Below are 21,547 nucleotides of genomic sequence, written 5' to 3'. Positions count from 1 at the left end.
CCTCAACCATCCCAGCCTCTTAAAATTATGAGGATCAAGGTGAGTTCTTGGGGGCAGATCCAAAATGGTCCTTACTAATTTATTTTGTGAGGTCTGGAGCTTCTCATCTCATCTCATTATCTCTAGCCGCTTTATCCTGTTCTACAGGGTCGCAGGCAAGCTGGAGCCTATCCCAGCTGACTACGGGCGAAAGGCGGGGTACACCCTGGATAAGTCGCCAGGTCATCACAGGGCTGACACATAGACACACACAACCATTCACACTCACATTCACACCTACGGTCAATTTAGAGTCACCAGTTAACCTAACCTGCATGTCTTTGGACTGTGGGGGAAACCGGAGCACCTGGAGGAAACCCACGCGGACACGGGGAGAACATGCAAACTCCACACAGAAAGGCCCTCGCCGGCCACGGGGCTCGAACCAGGACCTTCTTGCTGTGAGGCGACAGCGCTAACCACTACACCACCGTGCTGCCCAGGTCTGGAGCTTGTTCTTGAAATACCTAGTAAGGCCATTATATCAAGAGCAACAGGCATAATCATAGTAGGGCTGAATTATAGCGCCTGCTAAGGTCAACATAGCCTTCTTATCCAGATACATGGAAATTCTGGCCAGAAAACGTACTCGTTGATTTACTTAAGTAATTACTTTCTGGGCTTGATCAGCTCCAGACAACTGACTGTCCAGTACACACCCAAGATAGCTGACTAGCTCATTATGTTAGCTCATTGACGGGTCACAGCACTCATATCCTCATTCGGGTGATAACGTTGTCTGTTATCACCCAAATGAGGATGGGTTCCCTTTTGAGTCCGGTTCCTCTCGAGGTTTCTTGTCGCCTGAGGGAGTTTTTCCTTGCCACTGTCACCACAGGCTTGCTCATTGGGGATGGATTAGGGATAAAATTAGCTCATGTTTAAAGCTGCTTTGTGACAATGTCTATTGTTAAAAACGCTACAAAAATAAACTCGACTTGTTTGTTTTTTTCCACTCTATTTCATCCACAGCCAAATCATATGAAACAGCCATGTTGGATTACATTTTCCTCACTGTTATACAAGTGGGCAGTTGGTGTGAACAAGAAGTGCTCTAGAGCTCATAAATTGGTAACATGTCCAGAAACAGAACCGAGTCCACTTCTATTCTGACCACCAAAAGCACTAAAGTCATTCACACCAGGTTCCCTTTCGGGTCCATGACGGAAACTAGTTCATAAAATAAAAACCCTGAGTCATTGGGTGAAACCAACTTTTGGGCGTTTGCGTAATCACGCGTCCCGTCAATCGACCAATGAAAGGCAGGCTACGTTATTGTGGGCGGGGCTTGATAGTGTTGCATTTCCTCCTCACATTCCCTCCGCTCGCGCGCGGACCGGACCGGCTGATAGAGGCTGCGCAGACGCAGATGGAGTTATTTGGGTGCAGTTTCCAGGTTTGGATGATATTCTGTTTAATAATTTTTATTCTGTTATTTATGCTCAGTATGTTAAACGTACAGGCTTTGAGACTGTTAGATAGTTGCCGGTTTATTTTGTGACCGTGTTCCCTAACTGTGTGAGCGTTACATCAGCACACAGTCCGCTTTACTGAGCAGGAGAAGTTAAAGACAGGCAGCCTTCCGAGTCTCAAGTCTGCTGCTGCTGCTGCGTTTATTATGCGAAACAGTTTTGAGTGTAATATGTGCTGGAGCTCACTGACGGGTCACAGCGCTCTTCCTGACTGGTGAGTGAGGGAGGATGATATTAGAGTTGTCCTGATAACCGGTATCCACTTAACACCGGTTTGGATGTTTATTATGAAAGAGTTAAGGGTATCACTGGTAAACCAGGTTTATTTTAGCTTCTGAGCTACTGTGAGAGATTGTTAGGTAACGTGTGCACCATCATTCTGTGATGCCGTGGCAGGAGTTTCCCTCAGCAGCATAAAGCCGCTGACTGAACCGTTTAAACATCTTCACTATGCAGCTCGCGTTTCCGGTTAGCGTCCGTCACGTGACCAGGTGGATACGCGCAGATCTCGCTCACGAGCGCGTTATTAACCTGCCAGTGAGCGCGGGACTGGCCGGAGACCGGTTTATTCCGGTCAAGCCGAGAAGATGGACAGAAGAGCGTTTCAGACGCTGGAAAGAAGAAACAACAGTAAGTCTCATGAAAGGTTATGTAGCTAATAGAGCGGCGGCTGCAATTATCGACACCTTAACGATCTTTTGGCCGTTGCAAAAGTAGAAAAGACTTTCAATACGTAAATTGTGCATGAATAATTACTCACTCTTTCACTGAAAAAGAGTTGATTCCCAATTACTTAGTGCATCAAATGACGTGATTCCGTTCCCCATGGTTATCGACACCTTTGTCCACGGTTATCATCACTGTTCCACAATTATCGACAGCTTTTGTCCACGGTTATCGACAGCTTTTGTCCACGGTTATCATCACCGTTCCACAGTTATTGACAGCTTTTGTCCACGGTTATCGACAGCTTTTGTCCACGGTTATCATCACTGTTCCACAATTATCAACAGCTTTGGTCCACGGTTATCGACACCTTTGTTCAGTTATCATCACCGTTCCACAGTTATCGACAGCTTTTGTCCACAATTATCGACAGCTTTTGTCCACGGTTATCATCACTGTTCCACAATTATCGATGGCTTCGGTCCATGGTTATCGACACCTTTGTCCACGGTTATCATCACCGTTCCACAATTATCGACAGCTTTTGTCCATGGTTATCGACAGCTTTGTTCACGGTTATCATCACTGTTCCACAATTATCCACAGCTTCGGTCCATGGTTATCGACACCTTTGTCCATGGTTATCATCACCGTTCCACAATTATCGACAGCTTTTGTCCACGGTTATCGACAGCTTTTGTCCACGGTTATCGACAGCTTTTGTCCACGGTTATCATCACCGTTCCACAATTATCGGCAGCTTTTGTTCACTGTTATCATCACCGTTCCACGGTTATCGACAGCTTTTGTCCACGGTTATCGACAGCTTTTGTCCACGGTTATCGACAGCTTTTGTCCACGGTTATCGACAGCTTTTGTCCACGGTTATCGACAGCTTTTGTCCACGGTTATCATCACCGTTCCACAATTATCGACAGCTTTTGTTCACTGTTATCATCACCGTTCCACGGTTATCGGCAGCTTTTGTCCACGGTTATCATCACTGTTCCACAATTATCGACAGCTTTTGTCCACGGTTATCATCACCGTTCCACAATTATTGACAGCTTTTGTCCATGGTTATCAGCAGCTTTTGTCCACGGTTATTGACAGCTTTTGTCCACGGTTATCATCACTGTTCCACAAATATCAACAGCTTTGGTCCACGGTTATCGACACCTTTGTTCAGTTATCACCGTTCCACAGTTATCGACAGCTTTTGTCCACAATTATCGACAGCTTTTGTCCACGGTTATCATCACTGTTCCACAATTATCGATGGCTTCGGTCCATGGTTATCGACACCTTTGTCCACGGTTATCATCACCGTTCCACAATTATCGACAGCTTTTGTCCATGGTTATCGACAGCTTTGTTCACGGTTATCATCACTGTTCCACAATTATCCACAGCTTCGGTCCATGGTTATCGACACCTTTGTCCATGGTTATCATCACCGTTCCACAATTATCGACAGCTTTTGTCCACGGTTATCGACAGCTTTTGTCCACGGTTATCGACAGCTTTTGTCCATGGTTATCATCACCATTCCACAATTATCGGCAGCTTTTGTTCACTGTTATCATCACCGTTCCACGGTTATCGACAGCTTTTGTCCACGGTTATCGACAGCTTTTGTCCACGGTTATCGACAGCTTTTGTCCACGGTTATCGACAGCTTTTGTCCACGGTTATCGACAGCTTTTGTCCACGGTTATCATCACCGTTCCACAATTATCGGCAGCTTTTGTTCACTGTTATCACCGTTCCACGGTTATCGACAGCTTTTGTCCATGGTTATCGACAGCTTTGGTCCACGGTTATCGACAGCTTTTGTCCACGGTTATCGACAGCTTTTGTCCACGGTTATCGACAGCTTTTGTCCACGGTTATCATCACCGTTCCACAATTATCGGCAGCTTTTGTTCACTGTTATCATCACCGTTCCACGGTTATCGACAGCTTTTGTCCACGGTTATCGACAGCTTTTGTCCACGGTTATCATCACCGTTCCACAATTATTGACAGCTTTTGTACATGGTTATCGACAGCTTTTGTCCATGGTTATCATCACCGTTCCACAATTATCAACAGCTTTGGTCCACGGTTATCGACACCTTTATTCAGTTATCATCACCGTTCCACGGTTATCGACAGCTTTTGTCCATGGTTATCATCACCGTTCCACAATTATTGACAGCTTTTGTACATGGTTATCGACAGCTTTTGTCCACGGTTATCATCACCGTTCCACAATTATCAACAGCTTTGGTCCACGGTTATCGACACCTTTATTCAGTTATCATCACCGTTCCACGGTTATCGACAGCTTTTGTCCACGGTTATCATCACCGTTCCACAATTATTGACAGCTTTTGTACATGGTTATCGACAGCTTTTGTCCACGGTTATCATCACCGTTCCACAATTATCAACAGCTTTGGTCCACGGTTATCGACACCTTTATTCAGTTATCATCACCGTTCCACAATTATCGACAGCTTTTGTTCACGGTTATCATCACCGTTCCACAATTATCGTCAGCTTTTGTCCACGGTTATCGAGGCTTAGGATTTGATAAGTTATTTACTTCTTCCTAATCTTTTCTGAACATTATTATATTACTGCCTTGTGGCTACGCTATTTTGTTTGTTTATGACGATGTTCTGATTATTGCATTTTTAAAAAATATTATCTTTACTGTTCGGAATAAATCAATCAATCAAAAAAAATTATCAACACCTTTTGTCCACGGTTATCATTACCGTTCCACAATTATCGACACCCTTTGTCCACTGTTATTGACACCGTTCCACAATTATTGACAGCCAGATAATTATTTATAAAAAGTAATCAGTATGTGGTATTAAGTTAACAAAACATAGTTTTTGTTTAAAATTTGTTTTCCATAGACTTGTATTTAGTACAAAATATCTTTTACATAAATATATCGATGTCGGTGTTTATGTAAATGAGGAAGTAATTCTAATGTTCGTAAACAAATGAACTGATAATGTTTAACCTGCATCAGGCCATTATTAAAAAATGTTCTGTTTCCGGTCCACCGGCCGGGTGAGTGCCGTTTGTGCGGTTGAAAATTTTTTTTTTAACGCCGTTTTTTCGACATTTTTTTTTAAAGATATTTTTTGGGCTTTTTTTCACCTTTATTGGATAGGACAGTGTAGAGACAGGAAATGAGCAGGAGAGAGAGAGAGACGGGGAGGGATCGGGAAATGACCTCGGGTCGGAATCGAACCCAGGTCCCCGGGTTTATGGTGTGGCGCCTTATCCACCTGAGCCATGATGCCTCCAGGTTTTTCGGCATTTTTTTCGGGTTCGTAAATCTAAAATCGAACTTGACATTTACGCATTCCCAGGGCTTTCCACTAAGGCTCATACTAGCCAGCCATGACAAATAAGTAGCCGGGGGGGAGTAAACACAAAATAAACTCCTGTGCACGCAGTTCCCAGGGTTAAATGTATTTTCCACAGACCATTTATTTATTCATTTTACTCAAATACAAAGTAAAATGGCAGTAAATCTTCTTTCTTTTCTTGCGTATTGCATCATGAGGCGTTCCTGGCTTGTAAATCTCTTATTTTCGGTGCATGACACATTCACGCAGCTGAGCATGCTATGAATTAACGACAACGGTCTGCAGTGGGGCTACACAAACACTCAGCGAACATTTCTCCATTTGTGTATGAAAATACACTCCAACCACTCAGTTTGGGTTCATTTACAACCAACGGTGTCTTTTGATGCCAGCACGTAATTGAACGAGAGAAGACTGGTTTGCCGGAGACAAAATAAGCGTCATCTTTGCTTCTGTTCCCTCCGACGGCCCCGACACACTACTGCCTCCACCGAGTGCGTGCGCGCACACACACCGCATGTCGGGGCCGCGGATGAGTTACTCTCCCTTGATCAACGAAGTCAGCGGGGAATTTGTGGTTATTATCGGTACAAACAGCGCGAATCACAACTTAAATGAGTGCGGTTCAGTTTGACATTATTGTCAGTCCGTTAGATAAACATTTAATTTATTAAGATCGAAAATTAATGTTTAGAGCCTGTGGGCTACAAAAATAGTCATTAAAGTAGCCGTCTGGACTTAATTGTGTAGTCAGCTGTATGGCCGGCGCTTGTGGAAAGCCCTGCACTCCGCGCAGAATATAGAATCGAATCAGCTCTGCGTATGCGCCGTGCGGCACAAAAAAATGGCAGCCACCATGAAGGAAGGAGATCCGGAGTTTTCAAACATTTGCTTAAGTGTGAAATCGCAAAATGGTATTCTAGCGAACAACAAAATAGTAAAGATTCAGAAAAACAAATCATTCAGTGATCATTTTAATAGTGTAATTTCATCCGAACTAGGCCTAACGCTTGATTTAGAACTACAAAAAATGTCCGACACACGGACTTTAAGTACCTTTGTAAAAGTTTTGCAAATGTTGCAGTCAGCATTTAAAATGCTAACTTAAAGTTTTTGTACAAGTTTCAGTTGATTAAACTGTCATATTTTATTAAATGCGTCTGCTTTTGTAATAAAAAAAGTACTGAAAGACAAAGCAAACACAGCATTGCGATTTCTTATCCATCCATATATATATATTAAAAATATCCCTCCCTCCTGACTGAAAATTTTTTTGCTCACCCGGTGGACAGGAAACGGATTTTTTTTTAAGGATGAGTGACTTACCCCGTGTCCGAAATCACTCCCTACTCAGTATATAGTGGACTATATAGCAAGTTCGCCATTTTGTAGTGCTGTCCGAATGTATAGTGAGAATTATTACACCCTATATAGTGCACTCAGAGTATCCCACAATGCACCGAGAAAAGTAGTGTACTACCGATGGTCACTAACCAAGCAATATATGCCATCAATGGATGCTATCCCACAAAGATGGCAGACACAACAAAATCAGAGAGCATCATGGGAGATTCATGACGCAAGTGCAGACGGTCTATAACTACATCACTTGTTTACCGCAATACATTGTGGGGGATAGCTGGGGTCGGTAGTTGAGTGATATGACGGATGTCAAATTAATTTTATGTGAGAGGAGCGATTTTGCCGTGCTCTGTTGTGGAAGACAATGAAATTGGTGATTTAAAGAAGTGGATAACTTGTCGAGGGTTTACAGCAGGAAAACCGGTATCCAAATCAAGTTTGGTAAGAGTCTAGACTGAGTCTACCACACTGTACAACATCATCAAATCTCAGAATTCCCCCCCCCCCCCCCCCCCGAGGATGTATATTGAATCACGAAGCAATCTTGGACTCAATTCTAAATTTGTTCAGCTATTCCTTACGGTTTTCTAAGAAGCTTTGTTCTAATGAAATCTTGGCTTTGTACTTAATCTTGATCCAGTACAGTGAAAGTTACAGATGCAGTAAGGGAAACTATTATGAAAAATCAACTGTTGACTTAAATCGAAGATTGCTTCGTGATCCCGGGCCCAGATGAACAGCATCAAAACATTTATAAATGAGTGATTAGTTAAATAAAACTTTATCAGGAAATATTACCAAAAAAAAAACCTCAGCCTTTGGAAACTCACTGATCTGCCGTGTCATGTTCAGTGTAAATGCATTTTCTTCGATAAATGCTGCTAGTGAGGTGAACATTATCCATACCCGAAAGAAAACCCTTCATGGTTTGGGAGTTTTATCGGTCCGACAGGCTCGTTCGGCTGCCGTGTGCTTCAGTATGTTGAGAGGCAAAGGCTGAAGAATGCTTCTTTGTTTTGCAGGCTTTGGAATCTCGCTAGTTTCAGACGATGAACAGTGTCGATTGTTATAATCTGCTATAACCGAAGGCCGTTCCGCAGACTATGGAAATATTGCTGGGTCACAGTTTAAGTCCGTCTTTTTCCCCCAGAGAAACGTAAGCTACAAACACTTGTCCATTCCGATTCAGTTCGAAGGTTTTCGTTGCAGGTTAAACTTATCCATTTCTTTCTTCTCTTCTTTTCTTGACTGGCAGCTGATAAAAGCTCAGATTAGGTGTTCTCTTTGTTGTGGAGACACAGGAAGGCACACAGCAATTCACTTTAGGCTGCATGGTTCAGACCGGTTAGACAGAACAATGCAGTGTTTAACAAAGGCGAAAGTAGGCAATACGGCGGAGCTGACCCCGGGTATCGCCCATAACGCATTGCGGTAAACAATCGATGACGTAGTTATGGGTTCGGGTCATTGACGCATAGATATGTAGTAATTGGTAGCTGCATATTGGGACATTGCTGCTTTGGAGTTCGTTCATTTGAAACCAACGCTATCAGTGTACGCTATATGACCAAAAGTGTGTTTACACCTGATCATCACACCTATGACGGCACGGTGGTGTAGTGGTTAGTACTGTCGCCTCACAGCAAGAAGGTTCTGGGTTCAAGCCCAGTGGCCAACAAGAGCCTTTCTGTGTGGAGTTCACATGTTCTCCCCGTGGGTTTCCTCCCACAGTCCAAAGATATGCAGGTTAGGTTAATTGGTGGCTCTGAACTGACCGTGCACTGCAAAAAGTAACCTATAGAATTTACCCAATAAATCTGAGGTAGGGGCGGCATGGTGGTGTAGTGGTTAGTGCTGTCGCCTCACAGCAAGAAGGTCTGGGTTCGAGCCCCGTGGCCGGCGAGGGCCTTTCTGTGCGGAGTTTGCATGTTCTCCCCGTGTCCGCGTGGGTTTCCTCCGGGTGCTCCGGTTTCCCCCACAGTCCAAAGACATGCAGGTTAGGTTAACTGGTGACTCTAAATTGACCGTAGGTGTGAATGGTTGTCTGTGTCTATGTGTCAGCCCTGTGATGACCTGGCGACTTGTCCAGGGTGTACCCCGCCTTTCGCCCGTAGTCAGCTGGGATAGGCTCCAGCTTGCCTGCGACCCTGTAGAACAGGATAAAGCGGCTACAGATAATGAGATGAGATGAGAATCTGAGGTAACAATTTGCATTGACTAAAAAGCTATGAAATACTTAAATAAATTGGGTAAAATTTACCTCACATTTCTGTATCTATTCAACAGCTACTTTCTCATTGAAATTGGGTAAAATTATCTCTTGTTTGCTAGTAGGTAATACCTGATAATTACTAATCAAAGGTAATTAATATCAGTTAGTAACCATTACTTATTCGGAGAAGGAACGATGTACCCCCCCAAAAAAGACTTTCAGATGGTTCATCATCTCAGTGTTTTTAATCCATAAAATCATCAAAAAAACCCCACAGAATAAAGTGCAGTACAACAGCTTCACACAACATTTCAAGTAATGAACCTGTTTTATAACTCAAGAACTAACAGCTTCAAATGTTGTTTCTGGATAATTGGCGAATGCAAACAACACTTTCAGCCGGAGAGAGGAAGATGGCAGTCCGAGAGTTCCCTGTCCCGCTCACTCAAACGCGCGGTCTGACACATACGCAATTTGGAGCACAGGACTCACGGCTTTGGGGTATATTTTACTGTATTTTTCCATGTAACGGTTTTTACTGTTAATGAATAGGTAGCATATGTATAATTTACCCATTACTTTATAATTCCTTGGCTGACTGCAATAATCGAGTATATTTTATATGGTTTGCATAGCTTAGGCCAAAAAAAAAAAAAAAAGTGTTTCAGGTAACATGAAATACTAAATTAAGGTTGGTAGGTAGGAGAAAATTTTTTTTTTTCTTAATTTTTTTTTTATTTTGTTTGAAAAAATTAACACAAGTAAACATCTTACAAAATAGTATTTTGGCACAGAATCCTTTATACCACACATAAAATAAGTGTTTTAAATCTTTAAACGAATAAAAAAAATATCGTGAGAGTTCGAGTTATGATCTACGGAAGCGTATTGCTGCCACACTCAAAAAAAAAAAAAATTGGCTTAGAATCAAGTAATTGCGTGAAAAGATATTGTTAACAAAGTTATCACGTTTTTACAATATATCTATCATGTAATAACATCACGTAATTTCATGATAGGAAATTATCACGTTATTTCATGATATTTTCATGTAATAACGTGAAAACACCTTATCAAGAAATAACGTGAAAATAACGTCCTAGGCTACTTCCATTAAAAGCAGACGGCCTCGCCTAGCCCACTGTAGAACTTGGGTCGAGCAAAAACACCGAGCACAAACATGGCTGAATCCTGAATGACTCCTATTTGTATAAATAGGGGACTACATAGGCGGCAAAATGTAGTGTTTTTCCCTGCCATGGAAGTGCACTTGTATACTGAAGAGGAAGCAATTTGCATTACAGCCTTGAATGAGGATTCAAAATGGCGCCTCGGCTCAGTTTTCCCTTCCTCCTTCAGTATACAAGTGCGCTTCCATGTTTATGCAGGAGGGCTGATAGAAGTGGTGAAACATTTTACTTTTTATTGTTTCTTTCACAGCTTGAATGCGTTGAAACAAAAAATTATGACAAACTAACACCGCTTACACTAAAATATCGAGGGAAATTTGTAATAAAAACTTTACGGTTGGCAATTTCGACGCGGAAATTCTCAATCAGTCGGGTTACCGGAAACACACTTTTTTTTTTTTTTTTGCCTTATATTTACCACTCTCCAAAATCACTTCTTACAGTGTGAGTGTGAATGGTTGTTTGTGTCTGTGTGTGTCAACCCTGTGATGAGTTAGTTGGCGACTTGTCCAGGGTGTACCCAGCCTCTCGCCCATGGTCAGCTGGGATAGGCTCCAGCTTGCCCCCCGCGACCCCGCATGGGATCAGTGGTTACAGATAAAACAAACATCACACCTATAGGAGCTTGTTGGACATCCCGTATTAACCATGGGCGTTAATATGGAGTCTTCACATTAATATGTGGTGTTCACATACTTTTTGCTGTATATTGTATGTTTGACATAGCTATTTTAGACCAGTGGACAGTTAACACCAGTTGACTGTCTTTATTAGGAATACCACTGAATTTTCCTTCAAGTATATACCTAAAAAACTTCTGCTGTAATCATAAAACCCTGATACTCATATGGACCATCCTTTCAACACACTGCTGGAAAGCCATGGCCTAATGGTTAGAGAAGCAGCTTTGGAATCAAAAGGTTGCTGGTTTGATTCCCTGGACCAGCAGGAATGGCTGAAGTGCCCTTGAGCAAGGCGCCTCACCCCCTACTGCTCCCTAGTATCTGGATTTCTTATAAAGCTGCTTTGTCTATAGTGCTTGTGTAAACTTTTCTAGTATCTGCATTTTGACTAAAACTGATAAGTGGCAGCTCCCCCCCCCACGTGCCTGTTGTTAACGATAAATCCTCATATGGATGTTCCTACAGTGTCTACCTTAGGCCCCCGTCACGCTTATTCAGAATTAGCAGGAAATCAAGCAGAACCAGCCAGAATTAAAAGTTTTTGAAAATTCGCGCCACATTCGGGCGGGAATTTCAAACTGTCCAACATTCTTACAGCTTTGTAAGAATGCTGTTTGAATACTTAGAATGTGTGTCGAACCCGCCTCGAATGATTCTTGCACATTCCGGGTGTATTAGCTTTCGAATGCAGTCCAAATGTAGTTGGAACACAGTAGGAATACCTAGAATGCTGTTAGAATGCAGTAAGAATATTAAGAATGCCGTACGAGTGCGGTTCGATTGCTGCCCGAATACCACCCAAAGTCTGGTCGGAAGGTGCCTCGAATGGTGTACGAATTCACCTCAAATGCAGTCAGGACACTTCCAGAATAGCCGCCCAATATGTTTCGAACATCTAAGAATTCAAAGAGAATGCAGCTCGAATACTTAGAACAGGGGTCATCAAACTGCGGGCCGACTCCGGCCCGCCACCCCCCTTTGACCGGCCCCCAGCCCCTCTGCCCCCCACCACTTGAACCGGCCCTATGAGGCGATCCCCAAAAGTGGTCATGGCCTACTTTTTTAAATTGCTTTTTGGCAAATATGTCTGCATCTTGTATTTTGTTGATTTTATCAATTAAAATTGATATTTAGTTATAAAATGAGCTATTCATATTTTCTGAATTTTCGTCATATGCTCGCGATCAAGCAGTGACAGACAGTGCACGTGCAGAGAACTGTCAGTGTTCAGGACAGCAAAATGGCTAGCGGTCAGCGAAAAGCTGACAGAGAGTGCAGAGTTTTTAAAGAGCAGTGGACCACCGATTATTTTTTTTGTTCGGTGTAAGAACCGTGCAGTTTGTCTTGTATGTAAAGAAAGTGTGTCGGTTTTCAAAGAATATAATCTGCGTCGTCACTACGAAACCCGCCACAAAGAGTATGCTAGTTTGCGAGGGCAAACGAGAGAAGACAGGATTCGGAGGATGAAATGCGGACTGGCTGCACAACAGAATGTATTCCTTCGCCAAACCCAGATCAACCAGGCTGCTGTCTGAGCTAGCTATAAGGCAGCTCACCTACCAGCTACCCATGGAAAGCCGTTTACCGATGGGGACTTTGTTAAAGTATGCATGCTTGCTGTGGCCGAGGAGGTGTGTCCCGACAAGAAGGATGCGCTCAACGCGGTGAGTCTCTCCGCACCTACTGTGACCAGGCGAACCGAAGATTTGGGGGACAACGTGTATGACCAGCTGAATGAGAGAGCATCAGAATTCGAGTTTTTTGCTTTGGCCATGGATGAGAGCAATGACGTGCAGGACACAGCACAACTGCTGTGATCTATTGAGCTATTGCTCATATGATTATAATTTCACTGTTTTTTTTAAATGTATTTATTTTATAGGCCTATTTATTTGATCTTTATTAAGTGCTGCACACAATTATTATTAATAATATCAACAGGCCTGGGCGGCACGGTGGTGTAGTGGTTAGCGCTGTCGCCTCACAGCAAGAAGGTCCGGGTTCGAGCCCCGTGGCCTGCGAGGGCCTTTCTGTGCGGAGTTTGCATGTTCTCCCCGTGTCCGCATGCGTTTCTTCCAGGTGCTCCGGTTTCCCCCACAGTCCAAAGACATGCAGGTTAGGTTAACTGGTGACTCTAAATTGACCGTAGGTGTGAATGTGAGTGTGAATGGTTGTCTGTGTCTGTGTCAGCCCTGTGATGACCTGGCGACTTGTCCAGGGTGTACCCCGCCTCTCGCCCGTAGTCAGCTGGGATAGGCTCCAGCTTGCCTGCGACCCTGTAGAACAGGATAAAGCGGCTAGAGATAATGAGATGAGATGAGATCAACAGGCCTACCTACAATCAGGGCTCGAAATTAACTTTTTTTTCTTTGTGTCCCCCAGTGGTCCTGAATTCTGTGTTGTATTGTCCCGAATGGAAGCAATAGTGTCCCCATTTTTTTCCTCTCTGAAATAACCAGTGGTTAATATTATCATATGAAGTTACTATTATATTTGTAACTATGCGATTTTGAACTCTTTATATCATTTTTACAATAAGTCACAAGACACAAGTGACATGTCCTATACATCATCTACTTCAAAATTACAGTTATTGCATTTTCAGTTTATTAAACTTTGGCGATCTCACTGTATGAATAGATACCCGTTTATTTAAAGGGGCCAACTAGCTCATTCAGAAAATGTTTCAACTCCCTACATCTGCAGTACACTTTAGTTGAAAATAAGACCCCTTTTATGTTCATTTCATCTACTTATACCTTGAATATCTGCTGGCACTTATAAGGCCAACTTATAATTTTCACCATTACCGTTATCCATTTTTATGAACTTTCCGTTATCCATTTTTATGAACTTTCGCTGCCGGGTGCAAATGTTAGCAACATCAGCATAGTGGCAGGTCCGAGCCTAGTTGTGCTGCTGACTGACTAAACTTTCTGAACTAGAAAGACACCAAGAAAACTCACTTATTCTGTTGAACGGTATCTTCCGTCAGTATCATCCGCATCATTCCTGTTGTATTTTATAACGTGTCTAACAGTGTTCATTAAGTTCATTCAGTTGCTAGCGTTGCCTGCAGACCAGGCGATGACACTTTGGATCCTGAAGGTCCCGGAGACGTTATGTCTGGGCTTTCAGTTTCTTCCCCGCGGTCGGTCCGCTTCAACCACTTCAGCATTTTTGTTCTGGCAAGAGTCGGCGCAGCGTGTGCGGTAGCAATTCTATTCCAAGTCCATGTAATGCGGACTCCGGCCGAAGATTCTAGAACAGAATGCGCTGCTCTGTAGCCTACGGATGCAGGTGCATCGAAAGTGTAGCTACTATGTATTTTTCGCTGTTAACGTTTTAAAATTAAAATTGACAAATTAGGTGAATGTCTACGTATATGTTATGGCTTTGTAAATAATATTAAATGTAGAACTTTTTTTCTAGATCTATTTTTTTCCATTGTCCCGGGATTGTCCCAGATATGATAATTTTGTGTCCCAATGACATTTTTTATGGTCCCCGGGACATCGGGACACCGTTAGTTTCGAGCGCTGCCTACAATTTATAATTTTCCACTCACCTTTGCCAATCACCTCAACTAGGCAGATGTTTCTTACCTTGACAGCTTTGATGTTATTTTTATTAGAAAATTAATAAATGGAATATCTGTGGTATTTCAAGTTCAAACAAAGCGTGAAGACTTGATTACTACTTTTACAAACCACTAGTAAAGATAAACAAATATGTGCCAGGAATCCAGTGTGGGGATATAGCAGTGTGGGGATATAGCAGTGTGGGGATGGCTGTGCCAGGCTAGTAATCTCTACTACACAATGAGGCCTGCTGGTGGTCATATTTGCCTGGGTCATACAATTCTGTTATATAGCTGACCCGACCCCGGCCCCCCATCACAGTCAGGAACGACAATGTGGCCCCCAGAGAAAAAAGTTTGGTGACCCCTGACTTAGAATATACTTCGAGTATCCCGGAATATAGGAAGAATTTTCATTCCGACGGCATTCTGGCTCATTTGAGGCACATTCTGGCAGGATTTAAAGTGGCTTGCCGTTTCGATTTTTCCCTCGAACGTGATCAGAATGTTTCAAATGCTGTTGGAATGCCGTAAGAATATTTAAAATGCAGTTAGAATACACTTCAAATGCCGTTCGATATTTCTCCTCTTCGAATGCACCTCGGATGTTTTGAGCATGAGCAAAGCATTCGGGCCAGCCATAAGAATGGGTTCGAATGTTTAGAATGCACTCAGAATTTTTAGAATGCACTTCGAATATCCCGGAATATACGAAGAATTTTCATTCCGACAGCATTCCGCCTCGAGTGACTACCCTATTAGAGACAATGCTTTGTGAAAGGACTCTGTAGAAAATGTACGGGGTTTTGATTACTGAAGACGACTGAATGATGAAATATTTCTTACATAGATTGAGGCTGCTCATTCCATGAAGGTGTGTTGGCATAGTTTCTGCTAATTTAAATAGGAGAGCTGATAAAAACTACAACCAGTAAACGGACAGGGTTAAGGGTTTCCTGATTTCAGATGCACTGGATCAATCAATGCTCCACTCTAGCGAGTATTTGTTTGTGTAATTCACAGTACTTTGTGCTCTCTTTTACAGAACCATAAAATACATAACTAATACTGACTCTGTATGTACGTTTTCATATTCTGTTTAATAGCGTGATGTGAGGAAGCTACTGTTTTTCTTTCCAGCTTGCAGGCATGGTGAGGAAGAGCGAGCACTCGGATCTGCAGGTGCTTCACTGCACACGCCAGGTAATTTTAATCTGACGGACAGCACTGCAGTAACAGAAAAAAACCCCAAGATACCGGTATGTTTATTTGTAAATTTAAACACCTTAACATTGCTATACCAAAGTCCCCCAAGTCGCATGTTGTTCACCCTTGGAAATTAGCATCTATAGAAATAATTAATACAACCCCAATTCCAAAAAAGTTGGGACGCTGTGTAAATTGTAAATAAAAATAGAATGCGATAATTTGCAAATCATGGAAACCTCATATTTCATTGAAAATAGTACAAAGACAATATATCACATGTTGGAACTGAGAAATTTTGAAAAATGTACTCTCATTTTGAATTTGATGTCAGCAGTACATTTTGAAAAAGTTGGCAGAGGGGCAGGTTTACCACTGTGTTGCATCATCTTTACTTTTAACAACACTGTAAACGTTTGGGAACTGAGGAGAACAGTTGCTGTAGTTTTGAAAGAGAAATGTTGTCCCATTCTTGCCTGATATTCAGTTTCAGTTGCTCAACAGTTCGGGGTCTCCTTTGTCATATTTTGCGCTTCATAATGCACCAGATATTTTAAATAGGAGACAGGTCTGGACTGCAGGCAGGCCAGTTTAGCACCCGGACTCTTTTACTACAGAGCCGTGCAGTTTTAATATGTGCAGAAAGAGGTTTGGCGTTGTCTTGCTGAAAGAAGGAAGGCCTTCCCTGAAAAAAGATTGTCTGGATGGCAACATATTGCTCTGAAACGTGTATATATCATTCAGCATTAATGATGCCTTCCCAGGTGTACAAACTACCCAGGTCATGTGCACTAATGAACCCTCATACCATCACAGATGCTGGCTTTTGAACTGTGCACTGATAACAAGCCGGATGGTCCCTCTCCTCTTTAGCCTGGAGGACATGGGGTCCATGATTTCTAAAAAGAATTTCTACTTTTGATTCGTCAGACCTCGGGACAGTTTTCCACTTCGCCTCAGTCCATCGTGAAAGAGCTCAGGCCCAGAGAAGGTGGCGGTGTTTCTGGATATTGTTACCTCACTTGGGACAGAATCCACCAGGGGGCAAGGTATTGTTTTTGGTCGGGTTTTTTTTTTTTGTGTGTGTATATATAAACAATGTTACAGGAAAACGGCTGGACCAATCTTCATGGACGTGTCAGGATAGATGGGCATTGGTCTCAAATAGAACCTCCAAAATTTTGGGGGTCATCCGGTCAAAGTCAAGGTCACGGTGACCAAAACAAAACAAAAAAAACCCTCTGAGCTCAGACTGCAGGAGTGCTGCCTCGGAAAGACTCCGCCCACAAACACATTGACTACGTTTACATGCACATCCAAATCGAGCTGCTGTCGGTAATCGAGCGGAAGGTCCCAGCAGGGGTGCCAGAGAAATCCAATCCTACATGCACAGTGTTTAAATCGAGCTATTGTTATGAGGTGCATTGTGCACCCGAGCCACAGGTGGCGCTACACGCCCCATCGTGTTGGTACACTTCCGGTTGTCGTCATGAAGAAGAGCTATTCAAGAGTATAAACAAAGTGACTACAGGCGGAAATTAGCATGTACTGCTATAACCTGGTACAGACATCTGTCCTGACCACAAGGATAATGTTTAATTTGTACACTGTCCCTTTTAAAAATAAAATGTACTCTAAACTCTAAGAAGAGTGTTTGTAGTTTGTATGTACGAACAGAAGTGTTCCTAATAAAGTGGGCGGCTAAGGTGAAGTGTCATGCCGACCGAGGCTGTTTTTTCGACACAATTCACAGCTATGCAACAGCTGTACAGATGTATTTGGTGATACAGTAAGTGAGCTAAATTTTAACAGTGCAAACAATGCCACAAAAAGAAAAGATTCATGCCGTTGTCATGATTCGTTGTCATGCCGACCGAGGCTGTTGTGTTTCCCTTGTGGTCTTGTCACTTCCGGAAGGGGCAGTGCTGAAGTAAGTAGCTCGAATACGTAGCTCAATAGGGTATACATGCACTAACTAGCTCGGCAGAAATCGCATAATCTAGGTCGTGTAGCTCGATTCCAAGAAATCAAGTTCGGTTCAATTTCAGCCGAATTAAGGTGTATACATGGCATTTTGAACTTCGATTTCAGTCGAGCAACGGCAGAAATTCGATTCTCTCAATGTGCATGTAAACGTAGTGATTGATTGGATCACTACCTGCCTCATTTGCATTCACTGCTGTCATTGGATGGTTTCTTGGTTCGTTTACATACGCAAAGGAAGGCGTTTTGGCCACACCCACTGTTAAACCCCTTTGATGATCACTTCCCCGCTCTGTTGATTTATTCCTAAATTATAAATAAATGGACTAGACTAAAGAAATTGCTTTCGGACGTGTTTATGCTTATTATAGAGGGAAAGCGCGTTCCATTGAGCTTCCACTGTCTGTACTTTTATATTATTCTACTCTTACCTCTTACAGTTTTCGAAATTGAAACCGAGGCTGACCTACACACGCTGTCACAGGGGGCGACAGAATCAGAATCGTGTTTATTGGCCAAGTATGTTCACACGCAAGGTCAAAATCAAGGTCACCAAAAAAGTCAAAATTGTTTTTTCAAGATATCTTCCTTCATATTCATCATAAGTGCTACCGGGCAATGTTTGTTTTGCCTGGCAACACTTGTTTATATCTGGTTTTAACTTGCATTTGTGGATGCAGTAATGAACTGTTTTCACAGATGATGGTTTTCTGAAGTGTCCCTGAGCCCATACAGTGATTTCCACTACAGACACGCGTCTGCTTTTAATGCAGTGTCTCCTGAGGGCCTGAAGATCACAGGCATCCAATGTCAGTTTTCAGTCTTGTCTCTTGCATACAGAGATTTCTCCAGATTCTCTGAATCTTTTAATGATATTATGTACCATAGATGATGTGATCCCCAAATTCTTTGCAATTTTACATTGAGGAATGTTATTCTTAAATTGTTGCACTGTTTGCCCACGCAGTCTTTCATAGAGTGGTGAACCCCTCCCCGTCTTTACTTCTGAGAGACTCCGCCTCTCTGGGACGCTCTTTTTATACCCAATCATGACACTGACTTGTTGCTAATTAACCAAATTAGTGGGTTTTTTTTTATTAAACAACTTTTTCAGTCTTTTGTTGCCCCGTCCCAACTTTTCTGAAACATGTTGCTGACATCAAGTTCAAAAATGAGCAAATATTTTTCAAAAAGCAATAAAATTTCTCAGTTTCAACATTTGACATGTCTTTGTACCATTTTCAATGAAACATAGGGTTTCCATGATTTGCAAATCTTCACATTCTGTTTTTGTATGTTTTACGCAGTGTCCCAACTTTTTTGGAATTGGGCTTGTTCACAGTACAACTCCTAAAGAATATACTGCATTTGGAAATTAATAAGAGTTCTTCACTTGCTCAATCTGTGCCTTTTAAAATGGACAAAATCGTATTTTTATCACACAGCTGAGAAACTGAAATACCACCATCTGCATTAGTATTCAGATATACATGCTATTTACCAGCTGGGAGGTCCATATCGTGAAATACCGTGACCGAGGTCTTGAAAGTACTGACCGAGGCCGAGGTCACGGTATTTCACCATACGGACCGACCTTAAGCTGGTAAATAATATATTTATTTTTTTCTTTACCAAATTCTAACAGAAAACGAGAGCGCCCGAAAGGGAAAACCGAACCGCCATTTTGAATCCTCATTCACGGCTGTAATGCAAATGGCTTCCTCCTCGGTATACAAGTGCACTTCCGTGGCAGGGAAAAACTACATTGTGCCGCCTATACAAATAGGAGTCATTCAGGATTCAGCCATGTTTTTGCTCAGCGTTAGCAAATTACAGGTTTTAGCTTTCTCCTGAAATGTTTTCTTTTATTTCTTTTTCCTCAGGGTAGTAAAACTCGCCTTCGCTGTGAACACTGTCGTTATCGCTATCCATGCTGTAAAATTAATGCTATTCTCCTGAGAAATGCTGGCAAAAATTTATAAGATTTTTGATAATCTTATTAAAAAAAAAGAGAAATGTTGACAAAAAATGCTACTGTGTTTGTTGTTGTGAACGAGCGAGTCGCCAGAGGTTCGTAACCGGGGTCCGTATCGTAGGATATGGACCCACCCACCCGCCAGCCAATCAGAGCGCAGGATTTGATGGAAACTGCACCGAGAAAAAAATACATTTTGCTATTACACTTGAAATTGAGCTCAGGCTAATTCCATTTGCACTGATTATTTTAGAAATATTTCAGTTTGAGTAGAATGACAAAAACTTTGTCCAATTTTTTAATTATGAATTTATTTTTTTAGCAAAACTTATGAGAAGAAAAATATCATTGAATGAATCCATTTTGGGGTAAGGCTGAAATGTTAACAAAATACGGGAAAAAAAACCCAAACGCACGGGGTCATTCAGAATACTTTCTACATACTTTCTACATCTGGGTGAATACTTACTGCATGATCACTATAATTTAGTCTGCCTGTTATTCGGTTCCTTGGGCCTTTCTGACATTAAAAAGTTTCATAATGTTACGAGAGTGATCTCCTACTTAATGATTTAGATACTGCCATGACTTCAGTTATGGACTTGCTCCATTTATAATAAGAGATCAGGTTTAAAGTTAGTTTGTACGTCTGACACTATTTATAGTCCTCATGCTTGCTGAAGTGTCATGACTGTTTTCAGTTGGCCTCTATTTTTTGGCTGCAGTGAGAAGTTCCAGTCGTTCTAGGTCACCATTTGGATTTCCTGTAAATGTCACTCACCCTCTGTCCTCTTTTCACTTACCTGGCGAGCTGCCTTTGTGGAAGCACACAGAAAGTAGACTCTGTAATTACACAACCCTCTCTCTATATTTATCCACAAGTCAGAAAGATGCCATCTGGAACATCTGAGATTTGGTCAGGATGCTCTCAGTACTCAGTGGTAAACAAAGGCAGGGGTGGACAAATCACAAGCGCATTAATGTGGTCAGCGTGGTTGCCCAGTCCTGTGTTTTGGTTACCTAAAAATCTAATGCAAACCAAAATACGATTATTATAATCCTGATTAAAGCGGAAATAGTGGCACGTGCAAGTCGATCTTTGCATCACCATGAAATATATGAACCAACTGGAGCATGCTGGGTTTAAATGTATATTAAAAAATGACTTTTTAGTAAAAGTTAATCAAAAGTTTTTGTATCTGGTTGGTGGAAATGTTGGTGTCCACAATATGAGCACCCTATTGAATGTATTTGGTTCACGGTGGAACTAAAAAAAAAAAGACAAGCAGATTATACTACTTTGTCTCTGGGTGCATCTAGTGACTTTCCACCCCTGCTATGGACAAAAGTTGGTCTAGTGGTTAGCATGTCCACCTCTTGAGCAGGAGATCATGAGTTTTACTTGTGGTCGGGTCATACCAAAGACCATGATAAAAATGGTACCTACTACCATCTGGCAAGGCACGCTGCAATACAGATGCGAGTGGGGAAGTCAAACTCTCGCGGTTACCAGAGGACCAGCCCCCACTGCAACCCTAGCTGTATAGGCGAGAGGCCAAGGGCTATCAAAACGGCGATCGGCGCTGCATCTGTACGCCTAAAGAGTTGGTTAGTGCTGGGACAGGAGACTGCCTGGGAAGACCAGATTCTGACGTGAGAGGGACTTTAGACTTTGCTATGGACAAATCGCGGGCCATTTGCTTGATAGCAACTTACTGCTATATAATCATTATAAAGGCCTCTGCATGCTCTTGTGACAAGGCTTTCGCAGATAGCTTTTCGCAGACAGTTGTAATTTATTG

General features: G+C 42.3%; 1 protein-coding gene across 2 annotated transcripts in view; it reads left to right on the top strand.

Moving 5' to 3' along the window:
* Window positions 1-1,359: 1,359 nt before the first annotated feature.
* The window catches only part of mknk1 (MAPK interacting serine/threonine kinase 1), a 47,689-nt gene continuing 27,501 nt past the window's right edge, over window positions 1,360-21,547 (top strand). For both annotated transcript variants that reach the window (XM_060941689.1, XM_060941688.1), the window contains exons 1-2: window positions 1,360-1,435; window positions 15,722-15,784. In XM_060941689.1, coding sequence (XP_060797672.1) covers window positions 1,409-1,435; window positions 15,722-15,784 — 90 coding nt within the window. In that variant the 5' untranslated portion in view covers window positions 1,360-1,408. The remainder of the gene's footprint in view (window positions 1,436-15,721; window positions 15,785-21,547) is intronic.

The sequence above is a fragment of the Neoarius graeffei genome, chromosome 15 (genome assembly GCF_027579695.1).
Source record: "Neoarius graeffei isolate fNeoGra1 chromosome 15, fNeoGra1.pri, whole genome shotgun sequence".
In the NCBI taxonomy this organism is placed as follows: domain Eukaryota; kingdom Metazoa; phylum Chordata; class Actinopteri; order Siluriformes; family Ariidae; genus Neoarius; species Neoarius graeffei.
Note: the sequence above shows the minus strand (reverse complement) of the source record. Positions and strands in the feature narration are given on the sequence as shown.